Here is a 17537-nt window from a genome sequence, read left to right as displayed (position 1 = left end):
CCTTTCTAGCCGACTTTCAGTTGGCAGTGCCCCTACGCGGCAGCAGCTGTCAGCCATTGCTCCCGGTTGCACCTCAGCGTCCTGCTAGCCAGTATGTATATTAGTGCCATACCATTCAGTATACTCTAGATACCGCACCACCGGTGCATTCCCTGCGTCCGGAGCAATCAGAGTGTCACGTGGTCCAAAGCCAGCTTCTCTCGTGGACGCAGTGGGTTCTTTACTTTTAGGTAAAACCGCATGGTGCGAAGTTATACCCACGCGCGCTGCCACCCGGAAAGCGGCGTACGCTAATGCACCGTCGTTCATTTGAGTTCTTGAACACCTACACCGCTGCGTGTGAGAAAGGCTGCTGACGATGCTCCCAATCTGCTGACCCTGCAAAACTCTGCAAGCCTAGCTGAGCGGTTTCGTGCCGGAATTTTTCCGCCCCCGCCGAGTCTCGCTATACGTCTAAAGTCAATATAGACATTCAGGAAAATCTATCTGCGTCGGCATTCGCCAGCGTTTGTGTGAGCATTTGTGGTTTTACTATTGAAGCGATAGCAGAGTGAAGGAGCGGGTGCACTGAAGGGTGCTTGAGGTTTAGTGCAGTACTGCTAAGGCTGCAATTTCATCGAGCCGAAAGGGAACGGGAACTATTTCTTTGTCCTCCAAGAGAGTTTAACTTGTGCGGTCGACTTAAATTTGGTTGCCGACGTACGTTGCAATAAGCCCCGCGTAGCACACAGCGAAGAGGAGGGACCGCTGACGCATCCGGTGCAGAACATTTTATGTAATAGACTCGATGGAAAGAGCAACGCCGACACGCTCTGGCATTCTGCGTGAAGTGACAGGACGCGCTCCTCACAATTTGCGCAAGTATCCAGCTTAGCAGGGCTGCTCACGTCATCCAAGTATCACCCGGTGCTGTAGTCGGCTGAAAAGAGAACGGGCTTATTTCTTGATACTTAGCAGAAATGTAAATACCTTCTGACTAGCTCCTTCCTCGCACAATTCTTCCAAAACCAACTGATTCGTGCGAGGGCATCGTAAGAAATATAAGAAGCGGGTGCTTGAGCGAATTTAAAGGGGTAATATTTAAAAAGCAGGCTTTTTAATATATAAGGAAAGATTCGTGGTATTGCAGTTCCTGTGGCTGCCGAGGTACTAAAGAAAGGCCAGTGATGCTAACTAGTAGGTAGTTAAGCTAAGCTCTAACAGACAACTTTTGAACTATTTCAGGTAGGCGCCTGGATATGATCGAATGTATTTGTAGGAGGTCATTCTTTACAATCACACACAGATGCACACACACACTTTCTTTCGAAAGCAGAAGATTTGACAGCCGTCGCCGTAGCTCAGAGGTAGAGCACCGGACGCGTAATTCGGAGGTCGTGGGTTCGGTTCCCACCGGTGGCATGTGGTTGTTTTTTCTTCTGCTTTTCTAATGAATTAGCTTTAAGCGATAACATATTCAGTAATATTCTAAATTGATCAACACCACAAAATAAATAAATAAATTGGTTTGGTTTGGTTTATGGAGTTTAACGTCCCAAAGCGACTAAGGCTATGAGAGACGCCGTAGTGGAGGGCTCCGGAAATTTCGACCACCTGGGGTTCTTTAACGTGCACTGACATCGCACAGTACACGGGCCTCTAGAATTTCTCCTCCAAAGAAATTCAACCGCCGCGGCCGGGATCGAACCCGCGTCTTTCGGGTCAGCAGCCGAGCACCATAGCCACTGAGCCACCGCGGCGGCTAAATAAATAAATTAAAAATCCCCTGTGCCCCTTGGTTTCTGTGGCTGTTGGCTTCTCTCATATTTATAACGAGCCCCTCATTCCCCTTCCCTTGTTTGCTTTTATATATATATATATATATATATATATATATATTGCGATGAAAAAACTTCCTCGACTGCTGATAACATAAGGAGAGAGTTGAAGTACACTTCTTAGAGAAACATTTATTTACCGACGGTTTCGGACGGTGGACCGTCCTTCATCAGGGTAAGGCAATCTTACCCTGATGAAGGACGGTCCACCGTCCGAAACCGTCGGTAAATAAATGTTTCTCTAAGAAGTGTACTTCAACTCTCTCCTTATATATATATATATATATATATATATATATATATATATATATATATATATGGCAAGCTCGTATACCTTTTGTTTAGTAACCTAGCATTCTACCGCGGAATCCATACTGTCAGCCGTAAGAATTTCATTACTTAGTTAATTCATATTGTTTACCTTATTAAATTACAATGGCAACCGTGACAGGCGGTCCGACGGATGGCCTAAAGAGGGAGGTAATGGTGAGAACGGAGGCATGCGCAACTTAAGCGCGGTTTCACAGCAGAATTCAGGGCTATACTATAATATGGCTAAACCAAGCCTATAACAGCTGTCGCTATGTCATGGGCTAAGTCAATAAGCCTAGCTCTTCAAATTTTACAATTTCGAACACGCAGTTCTGTTCGAAGCTGTGATTAATCAAATCCTGCCTCTCAAGGCACGCCGAACCGAAACCATGCGGCCTGAGGAGTTGTTGCGGCCACATTCATATATGACATGTATGCCGCCCTTGTAACGTGCACCTGTTGTAACCTACGCTCTATAGCGAAGGTAACAACGCACACTCAATGAGCTTTATGCGCTAACGTGAACATAACCGCGTAAAAACTACCTCCAAAAGCAATTTAGCGTGTGAAAAAATTTCCTCTCGAACAAACTCTCCTACATCTGGCGGAAAGGCCGCGGGAGGTTCTACCACTCTCCTCCTCTGCAGCGCTACCGTCATTATTACTCCGTTGTTTACCGTGTTGTGCCCTGCTTCATTTCATTCAAAGTTAGCTAGGCCTGGAAAGCATAGAAATGAAGCGCGCGTGAAAAGAAAAACAAGGGCTATTCATTGTTGTGGTAATCAACGACTCTCTTAAACGACTATCTCACGCTGAATTCTACATCCAGCGTAAGCCAGGATGCTTGGAAAACTAACTTTTCTTTCGTGAATCTTCTTGGAATTTCTATTACATTTCATTTTTTTAAAAAAGAATCGGGCATAAAACTTGCACTTCTAGCTTAAATAGAATGAATTGCTTCGTGTTTACAAGACGCAGCACGCTTTCATGTTTGGGTATATGAAAAAGAAAATCTTCACTCTGTTTACTCTGAGCGCTCACAGTGAACGCCCCTCTTACAGGCCCAACCCAATTCATCACCGGGATAATAATGGGCTTCGATCTGCCCATCGTTATAAGCAGCTGTTTTCAATAACTTCTGGTAAGTTGAACTGAACTTCCGAGCAGCGATAAAACTTCCTTCACTTTCTACGCCGGAGAAAAAGTGCACAGAACATCGCAAACCTAGTGATTACGGATAGAAAGCTTGCTCTTAAACAAATAAAACCCAAGTATTAATACCAAAAAAAAGCAGGACGCATATTCAGATCAAATTATAAATATTCAGATTGTGCGCTTCATGCATGTAATTTTTGTACAGCAGAGGTTCACTTCTTGAGAGTTTTACAATAAAGGGTGTTTCACCTAAGACTTTACACAATTTTTAAAAACAGGATTTTTGAGTTAGAAGAGAGTTTTTTTCGGCAAAGCATGGTCAGCGGTGTAGTAGAACAGAATAAAGCTCAGACGTGCTAACGAGCAGGCTATTTAACTAATAAGTTAACTTTTTAACTGTTATTGTTAGACTCCTTAATTATTTACTCCACCGCAAGTACTATCTATATCAATTTTCAGAATTAATAAAATGTGGTTACCTTCGGCGCTGTAGGCCAACAAATTCTGGCTATGTCGCGTCAAAACACACGTTCTTTCGAGAAGCTTGCAGGCAAAGCAACCTCTCCAGTGCACGTAACTCACCGAAATAGCCCAAATTTGTTGGGCCACAGTGCCGAGGGTAACCGCGTTTTCTAAATTCTAAAATCTGATACGGATATTACGGTGGAATACACGTCTCTCTAATTAAATAGCCTACCAGTAGTCGTTAAAAAGTTAACTATTCATTACTAGTTAACCAGCCTGGCATTGAGCATATCTTAGCTGTATTCTGATGTACTACACCGCTGACAATGCTACGGCGAAAAAAAAAAGCGCTCTTCCAAGTCAAAAAAGCCTGTTTTTAAAAACTGTGCAAAGTCTTAGGTGAAACACCCTGCATATATAGTTCTCATTTGCATGATGTCTTCGCTCGCTTAATGCAGCGCGCTTATTCGAAGCGCGAGTGCTGAATTTACTCAGCCGAGAACATTCGGAAGACTATAAATGCACCCCTAAATACTGGCGCTCCAATTAAAGTTATATGTCCAAAGATTTTCGTCACAAAAACCAAAAGTCAAAATAGCGAAAAAGAACGGTAATCTCAGCCTTCCGCAAACGCATTACCTGCACGCTGTGCACGGAGATAGCTAATGCAAATGCGGCCTAATATTCTCATCCGAGGGACCCGGGGGCCGGGCGAAGCGTGTGGGCTTGATTCACACACACCGCGCGTATATAAGGACGTCTTCTTCCAGCTCGGAGCCAACCGGGCGCAGTCAGCAGCGCCTGGAGGCAAGACCGAGCCCGCAATCTCGAGGTCTCGGGCGCTTAGAAAGTGCGAGCCCGTCTCGTCGTTGGTCGAGCTTCGCTGAATAGGCCTGCCGCCGCCGCTCTACATACGCAGGCCGAAAGAGAGGCAGCTCCGACGAGGCCAATTTATCGCGGTGACTATACGCTCCGTGGCCGGGGGCTCCTATTAGAGCGTTCAAGACGGGACTCCTGCTGCGGAAGCGATGGGCTTTCTTCGGAACACGCCACAACTATCGCATTTGGCTATACCTCGGTCGTACGTGTGTGGGTTTCGGACTATAATACTTCCCCACGGATTTACTCAGTCTTTATCATCTTACTTTATTATTGGTAAATTGGTTTTTGAGGAAAGGAAATGGCGCAGTATCTGTCTCACATATCTCGGCGGACACCTGAATCACGCCGTAAGGGAAGGGAGGAAGGTAGGAGTGAAAGAAGAAAGAGAGAAAGAGGTGCCGTAGTGGAGGTCTCCGGAATAATTTCGATCACCTGGGGATCTTTAACATGCACTGACATCGCACAGCACACCGGCGCCTTTTGCGTTCCGCCTCCACTGAAACGCGGCCCGCCGCGGTCGGGTTTCAACCCGGGTACTCCGGCTCGGTAGACGAGCGCCTTAACCACTGAGCCATCGCGGCGGGTCTTTATCATTCGACTATCGCAAATCGAGCTCGAAAGCAGCCGAAAATTTGATCTAGTAATGTGGAGGTAGGATTAAGGGCGCCCTTTTCATTGCATGTGGTGTTGATGATTTTATTTTAATGGCAGAAGGAAAACTTAGCCAGAGACTGCCACTGTAAACGAGTTTACTCTGCACACGGAATGGGTCAACGACCTTTTTTTATTTTATCTGAACATTTCTTCCCAGAGGAAGCCGAGCACTGTGCCAGGAGAAACCTCGTGTGCTCTCAAATACCGGAAATCAACGCAAAGGCTTCTAGTTTGCACACCTGCCACCGCTTGCCGAGTAGCGCTAAACACTCAATACGAATGCAAGAATTTCGACTTTTCAATGCATTCCATGGATTTCCTAAGGGATTCGGAAATGGTGTGAGTGCATTTTATAGGCGAGATTTTTCGACGAACAGCGAGGGAGTCTGCAGCGGTAATCACTATTTTAGCGCAGGATCTCTCAGGACTCTTTACTTTTCTCAAAACTGCAAGTTTAAAATGTCCCTATTGAGATACGCGGTGTTCGCTATTAGCGACCAACAGATGGCGCCAGTTGCTGATGTCCACGAACTCTGGGTATGTGGCTAAATTGGTGGGTACCGGCGGCACCAGAATCGAGCCCCGCATCTTTCGCAACAAGACATGATGACCTGCGCATTTGTGACAGAGACTGTATTTTGATAAGGCATTTCACGCCCGCCGTCGGTTAGGTGTCGACATATCTGATATGTCGCGGAGGTCACTCGCGATTTGCCCTGCTCGTCTCGTGACGTGAGCGCGCCCAAATACGTGAAGTGTTCACGCAGGGGAGCGCAATTTTCGACTCGCATCCGAAACCTCCTCGTCCCAACGAGATTTGGTGGGTGCGGCCAGCCGCTGTCGCGCTCCCTCACTACGGCGTGTGCTCTCCGGATTCCCGCGCTGTCAGCACGATCACATCATGCTTTCTTTAGCCATAGATGCACACGACGATGTGAGCGAAGACGTCGTGGTCACGTGCGTGTCTAATATGGCTTTAGAAGCCCACAAGGATGCAGTACAGCAAAGATGGAGCCGGCGGTGGAGTGTATGCCCGTGCTTTGGGGTCACGCGAATTAGCCAGCCACGCAAACCATCTTTCGCCACAGCGAAACGCGCAAGTTGAATGGCGCCACTGAAAGTCAGTTTAGTTCTTCCGGCTCCCGTGACATATGCTCTCACCATGTAACATGGTGCACTTCTACAGGCGCATATAAAGAAGAGGCAACAGATACAGATGCGTGATGGAACGACGGCGTATAATGAGCGTAACCCAATCGCGATAAAGACTACCTTTAATCGTCGATCGGAAAATTGCTCGCAGCAATTGTCTAGGTACCACAAAAGGCAGCATGCAGAGCCCGCATCCCTGTACTATGTTGAGCAGAACTCCATTCTCTCTCCAATTGTGTCATGTTCCTTCTAGTTGCCCTTGAAATCGGGGTGCTCGGTAAGCACATTAGAAAAATATTTTATGGTGGATTTCCTTGCCTGTACGAAAAGTCCCATGGCGGAGACACGTCGGTACACGTCAGAGAAAAAGAAAACAAAAATTGCCAGGACACTTTGGCAACTTAAGTGCTGAGAAGCGAAAGCCGAGCACACTATGCCGTGACGACTTCCGGTGGATGTGACGTCACACCGTACCCGTGGCTATATCGATACCCAAATTATACATCTTTCGGGGATCTGAAGTGCACTATTCACGCTTAATTACACATTTTTCCATCTAATTTGACACAAATCTGACGTTTTTCTGAATATTCTGTGATAATTTTCACTATGCCGTGACGACGTCCGGTGGATGTGACGTCACATTGTTCCCGTGGCTATATCGACGTCCGCGCTATTTCGACGCAATTTTGACATTTTTGGCTACAATGAATTTTCTAATTAACCTACAGTGATCAAACTTGGCTTGTAGGTTCATTTTTTCTTCCTCTATCTGAAGCAACCATTGGTTTTCTATCTTTTTTAGGTGCCGAGTTAAACGCGTGTGACAGGCTTTGTTAACGGACGACAGTATGAGCCATTAAAGGCTTTCGCCTTAAAGGATGGTTGGTTTATAAACCAACCAACCAACCAACCTTAAAGGAAATGAACTACGAATGCAGCGCAAGACTCGCGTGTGGACGCAGAAGCGTGTATACTTGAACAAGGTTGCCTATAGGTCGGGCGCGCGGGCGGTTGCTGCGCTTTCGAATTTCCGGGCGAAGGAAGAAGCTCGCATAAGCCCACGCACACGAGAACAGAAGCGGTGAAAATCCCGTACGATGTTCGTAATTACCTATACTTTTCCGTCTACTTCTTGCTTTCTTTCTGTTTGTTCGTTGCTATGTGTTCGTTGTAAATTCGCGTCAACCGTTTGTTTCCCAGTTCCTGAAGCTTTGTGCACGAAAATAAAGCGTAGCTGCCTATGAACTTGCATCTGCTTCTAAACATGTAAGTTTATCTGCAGTGAAGCTCTGCCGACAATCACGAGCACCCAACGGAGTTGCTCCGTGGAAAAAAGTAGACCGTTGTTAAATCTTTTCTTGTAACCAAAACAAGGAGCTAATCATGAGGCCGAATTATAAGCTCATGAATTTTGATGTCGCTGCCTTTTTGACATCGTCAAGCACTAAAACAATAATTTTGTTCACTGGTGTGATTGGTCAGCGGAGTAATACAGGACGCCGTGGAAAGTGACCCATTGTTACCAATTGCTGCTTTTTTTTTTAATTTGCATCCCACTATAGTATTACCTAGCTCGCACTTTACTGTGCACTGACTTCATGCAATATCTACAGAAGTAAAGATTAACGATTTCTTTTGCAGACGAATTTTTCCGCGTTCGAGGAAAAGTGTGCCGAATTTTGGCGCAAAAAGCCTGAACTTTTGCGCGCGTTCGCAGTGATACGCTCAGCGTATCGGTACAAGGATACACTGAAGGAGTCGCTTAAATATATCGCACGCTAATACTGACAGTGGCCTTATTTTCTTAAAATCACTCTACTGAAGTACATAAAAGCTTTTTATTTCATTTTGTATGAGGGGTAGAAAGGTTTTAGAGTCTCGCATGCAAGCAACCCAAGCAACCAACAATGCAGGGTCTAGTCAGCGTCGGGCTCAACAAAGCCATCCAGGATCAGCGAGTCCAGCAAGCCCAGACACTGCCTCAGCGACGCGACGGTGCGAACAGTAAACCGGCTCCTGTTTCTGCTTGCACCACGCAGCCGTTAATCCCATCCGCAAACTTGAAGAGGATTAAGTGCAGCTTACCGGGGGTGTAGCTAATAAGCGCCCCCTTGCTGGCGAGTTAACCCGACCCGCTAGCGTTCACATGAGCCTGAAAATAGTTTGTATTTTTACCTGACAGAGGAGCTTAATCTGACTCCGTTGAGTTTAATTTGTAAGTTAATTTCCTTGTACTATATATAGGCCACACCACTTGGGTACTTTAAGAAATTGCTTTAACATGACCGAAATTAATGACTTCTCTAATTAGCCTTACTTGTACAAGCAGTTAGCTGTTTGTTGGTTGATAGTGATAAACAATAGAAGACGTTAAAAAGGGCGCACTTATGCTTTCAAGCACTCGCCGAAGAAGGGTTACCGCCTTACCTTTCGCACAGTACGACCGCAGAGCAAGCTTGCGGATCGCAGAGAATCTGCTAACTGGGATGTTCGTCCTTCAAGGTTTCGCGCGATCGATGTCAGCTCATGGAAGCCTATCTAAGGGCTCTCAGTAAACGGGAACTGAACTACGCATCCGTACATAAGCGACCAGTAAATCCCCTGGCGGTCAAGGCCGTGCCCCTATCAACGGTGGTGGCGGTGAAGATTTGAGAAGGACGAGAACATGTACTGCGCTTCGTTCACTATGCGTTCACTTGTTCAGTATGCGAAATTAGCCGTTTGTCCCTAATTGTGTACATGTTGTGTTTCCATCGTTCGCTCTGACTTCTGAATTATTTAAGTAGACAATAAGGAGAAATTGAAGTTGGCGTGTATGGATAGCTCCTAACCACAAAAAGACCACTCTTACTGAAAACAAAGCTCCTGTAAGGCAGAAAAGAGCAAGAAGTTAAATACAGGCATATCGCCACGCCACGGGCCAATCTCGCAAGTACAAGTGTGATGACAAAATAGCCTAAAGCGTGGAGGGCTCCGGAAATTTCGACCCCAGGTGGTCGAAATTTCCGGAGCCCTCCACTACGGCGTCTCTCATAGCCTTAGTCGCTTTGGGACGTTAAACCCCATAAACCAACCAACCAATCAACAGATCTCTGAGGCTGACAAACGTGCGTGAAGGTTACGCGTTTGATTATTGAAGTATATAAGTTTTTGTTTTTAAGTCGCTAGTGCATTTTTCTCACACGAGGAAGACGGAAAAAGGACAGCCTGAATTTTGGGAGCCAAATAAATCCTATGCTTGGTGGGGCACCTGGCGGCCAGAAGAGTTTGTGTGCATTGGTGCTTCGCGGCTAGGCTCTTTGCGTGCCTGCATGGTTTCCTTTTTGACGCGCCTAGATTTACAAGAGCGGAGCAGCAGAGGAACTCCAGGTGTCCCTCCAAGTGCTTCTCGGACCAAGTTCATGCCCCGATATGTACTATCAGCAAGAAATGAAACGCGAACAAGACAACTGAGCCAAGGACCGCAAAATAAAAAGCTCTGAGCCACGGGAAGCTCAATACAAGCTCAGGTTATTTGAATTTCGAAAGAGCTAACAGTCTTCTAGAGAAATGTTAAACAATCTCGCTTGCAGTTTCTCTCTAGGAGCTAATATTTTGGTGTTTTTGTGTTGCCACCTCAGTTTTCTTGTTCGCGTTTCATTCCTTGCTGATAGTACCTGCGACAAGGAAAACATCTGCTAATGTTGCACGAGTCTCCATGTTAATAAGCGCACCGCTCGGCGTGTTCACTCCGGCGACGTATACCAAGAGGGGCCATGGGCTGCATAACGAGCGCTACGAGGATTATTATTACAGAATTTAAAATGACTTCACCTACCAGTTTCTACGCATCAGTCGTGACAGTGATTCGGTAGTGACAGCTGCCTACACCTCGGCGTTCGCACTATCCTGCCAGGCCAAAAAAGTGGTAGGGTTTTAACGTAGTTAAACCGAGTAGACGTGCGAAAGCATGTGTTTAGCCTGGTTGGCTCTCATGGTATTGCTTTGCTGGGTCGTCGGCACATTGGGCGACGATATTAGACACTCAGGTTAAGCTGCGATCGAGGTTGAACTGTTCTGAACTATTCGCGCCGCAGATGGAAGTTGGTGAAGACGACGATGTGCAAATGCACAGCGCGAAAGTGTGTCGCATGCAGTTTAACACGAGGCGTGATCGGCTGCGGCAATAGCCTATAGTGCTCTCTTGCAGTGGTCACAGAAGCCGGTTTGTTCGCGCCACCACAGGTTCGAAACACAGTCGCGGCGGTATTTGTTTTATTTTTGCACCCTCACGGTCAGGGAGACCGCAGATCCTTGGTTGGCATCGAGCCCGTGAAGTTGGTATGCTTCGAACCTTCCTGCTCAAACTTTCTAGGAAGCATGCTAAAACAAATTCAAAGCAGCTTGCGAAATTTCATTTTTTTTTTCTTCGCTTGTGCGCTAGCAGAAATATGCGCGAAACAAATCGAGTTCTATGTTAGCCTACCATTCCCTCTTAATACTAACCATAATTCGTTTTTACAGTTCAGTTACTTTTGGGCTTTGATATTTTAAGGTAAAACGTTTACCCTCCCCTTAATGCTTCACCTTCCTTCCGATTTTTCCTCTTTGTCAGCACATGCAGAAAGTCAGCAAAAAGAACGAATCACAGAAAAAAAAAAGACACCGAAGACAAGGAGCTACTGCAGAGCCTGTCTTTTGTGACAGGCCACTTGCACTGTTTTTCTAGATATTCGTTACGCACTACCAATTAGTACAAACCCAAACTTTGTCAGACGTCAGCGTATGCGCCCGACCTGCATTAAACGAATCGCGCTAGCTGACTTTAGCCGCTGCACCAACCTTTTCATTACCTAAAGGTACGCGTTACACGAACGAAGCGAAAGGCAAATATCTCCCACTTTCCCGATTGATTCTATCGTTCTTTTTGCAAACCAAGCGAACTACGCGTGCTGTATTCGTTGCCACGGCGACAAATCTAGACGCGCCTGACGCCGCGCTGTGAGTGGGAATGCGTCTTAATGGACGAGACCATTCTTGGCCGCTGAAATAATTAAGCAGGAACGGGAAGAAAGGTTGAAGGAAGAAAGAGGAGACAAGAAAGAAAGAAAGGAAGAAAGAAAGAAAGAAGGAAAGGAAGAAAGAAAGGAAAAGAAGGAAGGAAAGGAAGAAATAAGGAAAGAAAGGAGGGAAGGAAAGAAGGAAGGAAGGAAGGAAGGAAGGAAGGAAGGAGGCAAGAAAGGAAGAAACAAATTAAGACAGAAAGAAAGAAAGAAAGAAGGCAGGAAGGAAATAAAGAAATAAATAAGACAGAGAAAGAAAGAAGGAAAGCAGGAAAGAAAGAAGAAGGAAGCAAAGAAAGAAAGAAAGAAAGAAGGAAAGAAAGAAAGAAGGAAAGAAAGAAAGGAAGGAAGAAAGAAAGAAAGAAAGAAAGAAGGAAAGAAAGAAAGAAAGAAAGAAAGAAAGAAGAAAGAAAGAAAGAAAGAAAGAAAGAAAGAAAGAAAGAAAGAAAGAAAGAAAGAAAGAAAACACGAGATAAACATGCTACCGCCGCGGAATCTGAGTCGACGAGAGCTTTGGTCGTCAAGCACTGTCGAAGCTGCTGTACACAGCAGCCTTCGATCTCCACGCTCGGTCGCCTCCGATGCGTTGCCGGCGTGGAAGCTCTACTTCGTCGTCCGTCCGGCGCGGACCTCTATTCTCTTAATTGAATTGCGCGCCTGCTTCTTCGCCGCTGCCCGGGAAGAAAGGAGGAAAACGAGGAGGAGGCCATTGATAAGTTGACTGGCCTCCTTCTCCGGGCAGTTGCAAACAGGGCAGATGCGGCGGAATGTGCGTGCCACACTTCGAGGCAGAGATGGCAAGGCAAGCACTCGGTAATCTCAGGCAGCAATCCATTGGGGTTTTTATGTTTTTATTTCCTCCTCTCTTGTTTTTCTTTGTTTCGAGTCCAAAAGAACAACACGAATAATGAAAGCAAACTGCGGCCAAGTAATGAAAACCACAGTTTTTTTTTCTGTGCCTGTCTGTATTTAAAGCGGGACAGTGAAGAAACAGCTTTATTCTATCCAGTCTCATGAAAGTATTCTGCTCTAAACTATATTCTGTGCTATCGCATGAAAGTGGCTGCAGCGATAGCCGCTTTAACTGCGAGTTAAAAATGAGCAGCGCAAGAGAAAAAGAAAAGAAAGTGGAATTCAATGCAAAAACTGCAGAATATTAGGTAACCAAGCGGGTATTTTTGTGCTTTGGGCGATCGTCCGCGTATAAGTGTACTATACTTACCAACAGACGTGACGAAGACGAACTTTGACAGACTTGTTTTCGTTTATATTTTTTATTTATGCCTACGGTGGTATTTTCTTTTTTTAAGTATTGCACTTTCATCTGACAGAAGGACAAACCGCTATATTTTTGACGGCTCGGGTAGCGTAAGCTCTATACAGGTAGTGAGCTTCAGTTCTGCAATATTATATCTCACACTTTGCTTAAATGTTTTGTGTGCATAGAATAATGTGTTTGATTCAAATAAATATTATCAGCCTTTCGTATGTATACCTTGTTTTCATTTTGTAGTTCGTGCGCATATCATGGTTTCTTTATTCCGTTTGCAGTGCCCACTTTTTTTCATTTGCGCGCCCCTAGTGATATCGTATTTTATTGGCCGTTCCCAACACTTCCAATTCTTGGCGCGAATCCTTTTTATTAGCGCGTAGGATGCCGTAGCACTTAACCTTGCGTAGTTTGTTTTGATACAGCGAACGTTGTGCATGAGCAGACGCAAGGCAAGCCCGAAGGTACAATAATAAATGCATGGCTTACTGCAAACTGCGAGAAACGCCGTGGCCAAGGGTTTCGATTAAATGCGTCCCTTAGGACAATCGAGGCATCGACCATATATGAAATCCTTCACTTCAGGATGCACGAAAACGGGTCCTCTAAGACGTTCGACGAGACCCAAGTGAGCCATGAACACAGGCATACAAAATATACTGAAATTATCGCTCTTCAAGGTCGATGAAATCAACAGGTCCCTCTTTTATAGGTTTGCGTTTGGAGCTGCGTGCCAAGTAGCAGCTTTAGCGTACGACAATCGAAAGTCAACGCATTGCTGTAAAGGTTAATCCAGGGACAACAAACGCCATGGACGAGAATGAGAAGCTATAAAGGGTTCCTTTTAACTCCGTTAAGCCATTCGTCTTTGTCAGTTGCTTTCTTTTGCCTTTTCCTTCGGGAAACAAGGTATGGAAGGAGAACGTTGTTAAATATTTACGGAGCTTTTAACCTCGCTTTCGGAGCCAACATTTCCATCCCAGCTTGTTGGTTGGTTGGTTTATGGGGTTTAACGTCCCAAAGCGACTAAGGCTATGAGAGACGCCGTAGTGGAGGGCTCCGGAAATTTCGACTACCTGGGGTTCTTTAACGTGCACTGACATCGCACAGTACACGGGCCTCGAATTTCTCCTCCAAAGAAATTAACCGCCGCGGCCGGGATCGAACCCGCGTCTTTCGGGCCAGCAGCCGAGCACCATAGCCACTGAGCCACCGCGGCGGCTGATCCCAGCTTGTGTTCAGCCCTTGGCTCACTCGCAGTTCACACTCGCACATTCAATTTAACACGGCATTGCCAGCTGCGGTTAAGCATAAACTACATGCCACGGTATTTATTTACCAGAAGTTTATAGCGTGTAGTGCGACACAAGTAGTTTTAAGATCCGGGTGGTAGGCAGAACGCGGTATTCGCGAGTAGGCTCGAACAGCACACAGCATCCAAGTATGTATTCGTCTTCCTGAGAGAGTGCGTTCCCAGAATCCTTAATAGCGCGCGATGTACGCGGTTCGATGCACACGCTGTCAGCGCGTTCTTGCGATGCTGTGAAGCGTGCCTTCACTATCGACGCGCACGATCCTTGCTAGCTAGCCAGTGGTGCGCAATTTGTGCATCTGCGAAAGGGTTCTCTGTACAACATTTGACCAGCACAGCCTGCTTTATTCAGCGTAGGCGATATGAAAACTAAATTCAGCAGGCGCCACCGAAACATCTACCTCGCTGCGTTTATAAGGCAAACTGGTGTGGAGGAGGATTCGTTTTTTTTTTTTTTTAACAGTTCGCGAAGCTTTAACTTAATTCAGGTCGAGGTCCGGTTGTTTGGAGGCCAACTTACTACCACGTATGCTAAATCCCTTTTCTTTTAATATTGTTACTTTAAGAACCACCTCGTACAAGAACATGCTAGAATACCTTTTACTATACAACTGACTCTCCGTTGCTTTGCTAAAGGAAATCAAATATATTATTTAGTTTTACTTCAAATATGTCATTTTATTTTTTTACGGAAAGTACCTGTTGTGATCATGTGTAATATTGTTTAATACATATATATTGAAAGTTATACGACCCACTGTTTTGCTGCCAAAGTTAGCGGCTGGTTGTCCCTGGTCGAGTCATGCTTTACAAGAAGCAGCTTCTACTGTGGGCATCCTGCCACCATGTACATTTTAGTGGTACGCCAGTGCGACCAGCCCGGCTGTTCTCGTTGCAAGTGACCGAGCATCAGCGCGCACCACCTCGCGAAGCGGCGCTTACCTAGAAGATGCAAGCTGCCGACACTCCACCGTTAGACTGATGACACCGTCGGTGTGTCACCCATTTGAACCACGGCGCCAAGACAGCGACTGTGGCCGGGTCATGCCGGTCGCCCGGACCGCATGCAGCAACTCTCGCTCCTCACTTCAACGACGACAGTGTATAGCCGCCGTGAGCGCGGCATTGGCGCGCAAGGGTCAAGTTCAAGCAGTCGCGGTGCACACAACTGGATGATAGCGAGCGAAACCGTGAAAACCGTAAGCGCGCGCGCGCGCTAAGGGATGAGCAGCTAGAACGAAGCGAGTGTACGCGCTGGGGAGATGCAGGCATCCGGAAAAAGCAGCATCAGCTCGCAAGCAGGTGCTGCAGGAGAGTCGTACACAGACCTGTGGTCGGGCGGTGTGAAGGTGATCTCCTCGTGCGGCGGGCGCTTTCCGTCGGCGGGCGACGATGCCATGTTGCGTGCAGGTGCGCTACGAGGCGGCGGCGCAGCAGGGCCCGGACCGCAGTCCAGCGTTGCCGCGAATGGTGCGCATCACGCCGCCGCTGCTGCACTGACTCCGCTGGCTCTACCGGCTCCGCTGCGGAGCGCCGGGATCGGACGCGCCGCGGTCGGCACCGGCGCCGGGTGCGAATTCCCCTCCGCCGTCGTGCCGGCGAGCGCCATCTCGCGGATGCGCAGGAGTAAGGGCGCGCGTGCGGGAGAGGATCTTTTAGCCGTGCGAGTCGCGGAACTACGCGTCGAAACCCGGCTGTTCCCAGCGGTCACTCTTCAAAACTTAACAAATGGTGGCGCCACCTATGGGCTAGGCATTCAGTTCATGAAGGCGCCCTGGAACAGTTTTTTTTGTTTTGTTTCCCCACATTAAACGTGCTTCTGGTCAGCGCTGAGTAGTTGGTATGATTACTGCAGATGGCGCGACAATCTGCTAAACTCAAAGTTTTGGTCCAATCAGAGTGTCAGATTTTGACACGACGATTCCGTTCCGAATTTCGCAACTTTTGTCATCTAGACCTCTGTGACAGAGACAGAGAGAGTGTCCGTGGCTTGCCATTGAAACGGAGCGAGGAATAGGAGAAGAAAGGAAGAGTAAAGAAAGTCGAACCACGCGGTGTTGAAAGGATGCGCTTGAAACGCTGGGGCCTACAGACTCCGGACCTCGACGCCACTCCTTCGTATGTCCGCAAGTAACGCGTGGCATGCGAAGGCCGCTATGCTGTGGCGGATGCACGCGCTTGATCGGGTGTGCTTTTCGACGTCGCGCAGCTGTTCTTCGTCGTCTCGAAGATGCATTCAGTGATGTAATCTAAATTCCTTACGTACACGCGTAACACTCTGGCTATGCGTAAGGCTCCGGCGACGTATTTGGCCTTTAATACACGCATATGCACCCCGATTGCAGCAACAAAGAAAACGATATACTTTCATGCCCCGCTGTACTCAAACTGCAAGTTTATTTCGTCTTCACCCGAAGGGTTTTCCGCCAGCAAGGGCAGGTCTTCACTACACTCTAGCATTGCACTCATATAAAGCTATTTTCCTAATCCTCCCTCGTCTTCGGAGTTTGTAACCTTCCCAGATTTTTCCTGTCTTTCTTTTTTTAACCGCATTTCACCTCCGCAGAATTACGGTCGCTTGCGCGGGTCGACATCGATCCCACGGCTTCATCCTAAGCAGGCGTAATGTCATAGCCTTTGAGCCTGAATTATCACGACGCTGCCGGCGCCTAGCTAAAGCCGGCACGGAATACTAAGCACAGTGAATGACAGGAGGCATATTGCCATGCTGGTGGCTTGACGTTCAGTTCTTCGTGAACTTGACGAATAGGTTAAGACGGCCAATAAAAGTGTTTTAACGTGAAAGCGTTAAGGACCCCGGGTCGCAGAAAAGCCGGTGTCGTCGCCGGCGGCCGTGAGCGAAAAATCTCAGAAGCATTAAAGACCTCTTTCTTCCTTTCTTCTACCACTCCCTCCTGTATTCTTTCCCTTGCAGCCTGGTTCGGGTGTCCACCGACATATGTGAGACAGTTACTGCGTCATTTCCTTTCCTCCAAAACCAATTTTCATGTTCATTTTGAATAAATAAAAGCCAGTAGGAAATTTTTCGAGTTGGGTCCGAATCGAATCAGGGCCCCCGGAGTGCCGGTCGAGCACGTTAACCACTCCGCCACGCCAGCTCTTTTTTTTTCTTTCATGGTATTTCTTCTACATAGTTATGTACAGGAAGGATATATATCGGTGGTTTGGAATGAACAAAGGCGCTTCTAGTGAATACGGTGTTGTCTTAGAAGGGTTCTTTAGAGACATGTACTGTGGTGTGCATTAATAATTATGAGCATGAAAGTTACAGAAGTCGCAGTTAAGCGAGTAGCAAAGTACGTTTCCGCTACTTTTTTAAATGTGAAGTCAAGACAGACAAACCCACTGACTGTCAAACCGACCACGTTAAAAAAATTCGCTGTGGCTTAGCTTGGTTAAGCCCGGTAATTGCGAAAGCAATATCCGTACCTACGCCATGGTATAGCTGGTAG

General features: G+C 46.8%; 1 protein-coding gene across 1 annotated transcript in view; it reads right to left on the bottom strand.

Moving 5' to 3' along the window:
• LOC149363875 (neprilysin-1-like) overlaps positions 1-15642 on the bottom strand; it is a 66604-nt gene extending 50962 nt beyond the window's left edge. Inside the window, exon 1 of the mRNA XM_089573857.1 lies at positions 15393-15642. Within this exon, the coding sequence (XP_089429983.1) occupies positions 15393-15463 (71 nt within the window). The 5' untranslated portion in view covers positions 15464-15642. The remainder of the gene's footprint in view (positions 1-15392) is intronic.
• Between the last annotated feature and the right edge of the window lie 1895 nt (positions 15643-17537).

This window comes from Amblyomma mixtum, chromosome 2, assembly GCF_055824585.1.
Source record: "Amblyomma mixtum isolate Tamu chromosome 2, ASM5582458v1, whole genome shotgun sequence".
Classification (NCBI taxonomy): Eukaryota; Metazoa; Arthropoda; class Arachnida; order Ixodida; family Ixodidae; genus Amblyomma; species Amblyomma mixtum.
This window is presented reverse-complemented; position numbering and strand designations above follow the sequence as displayed.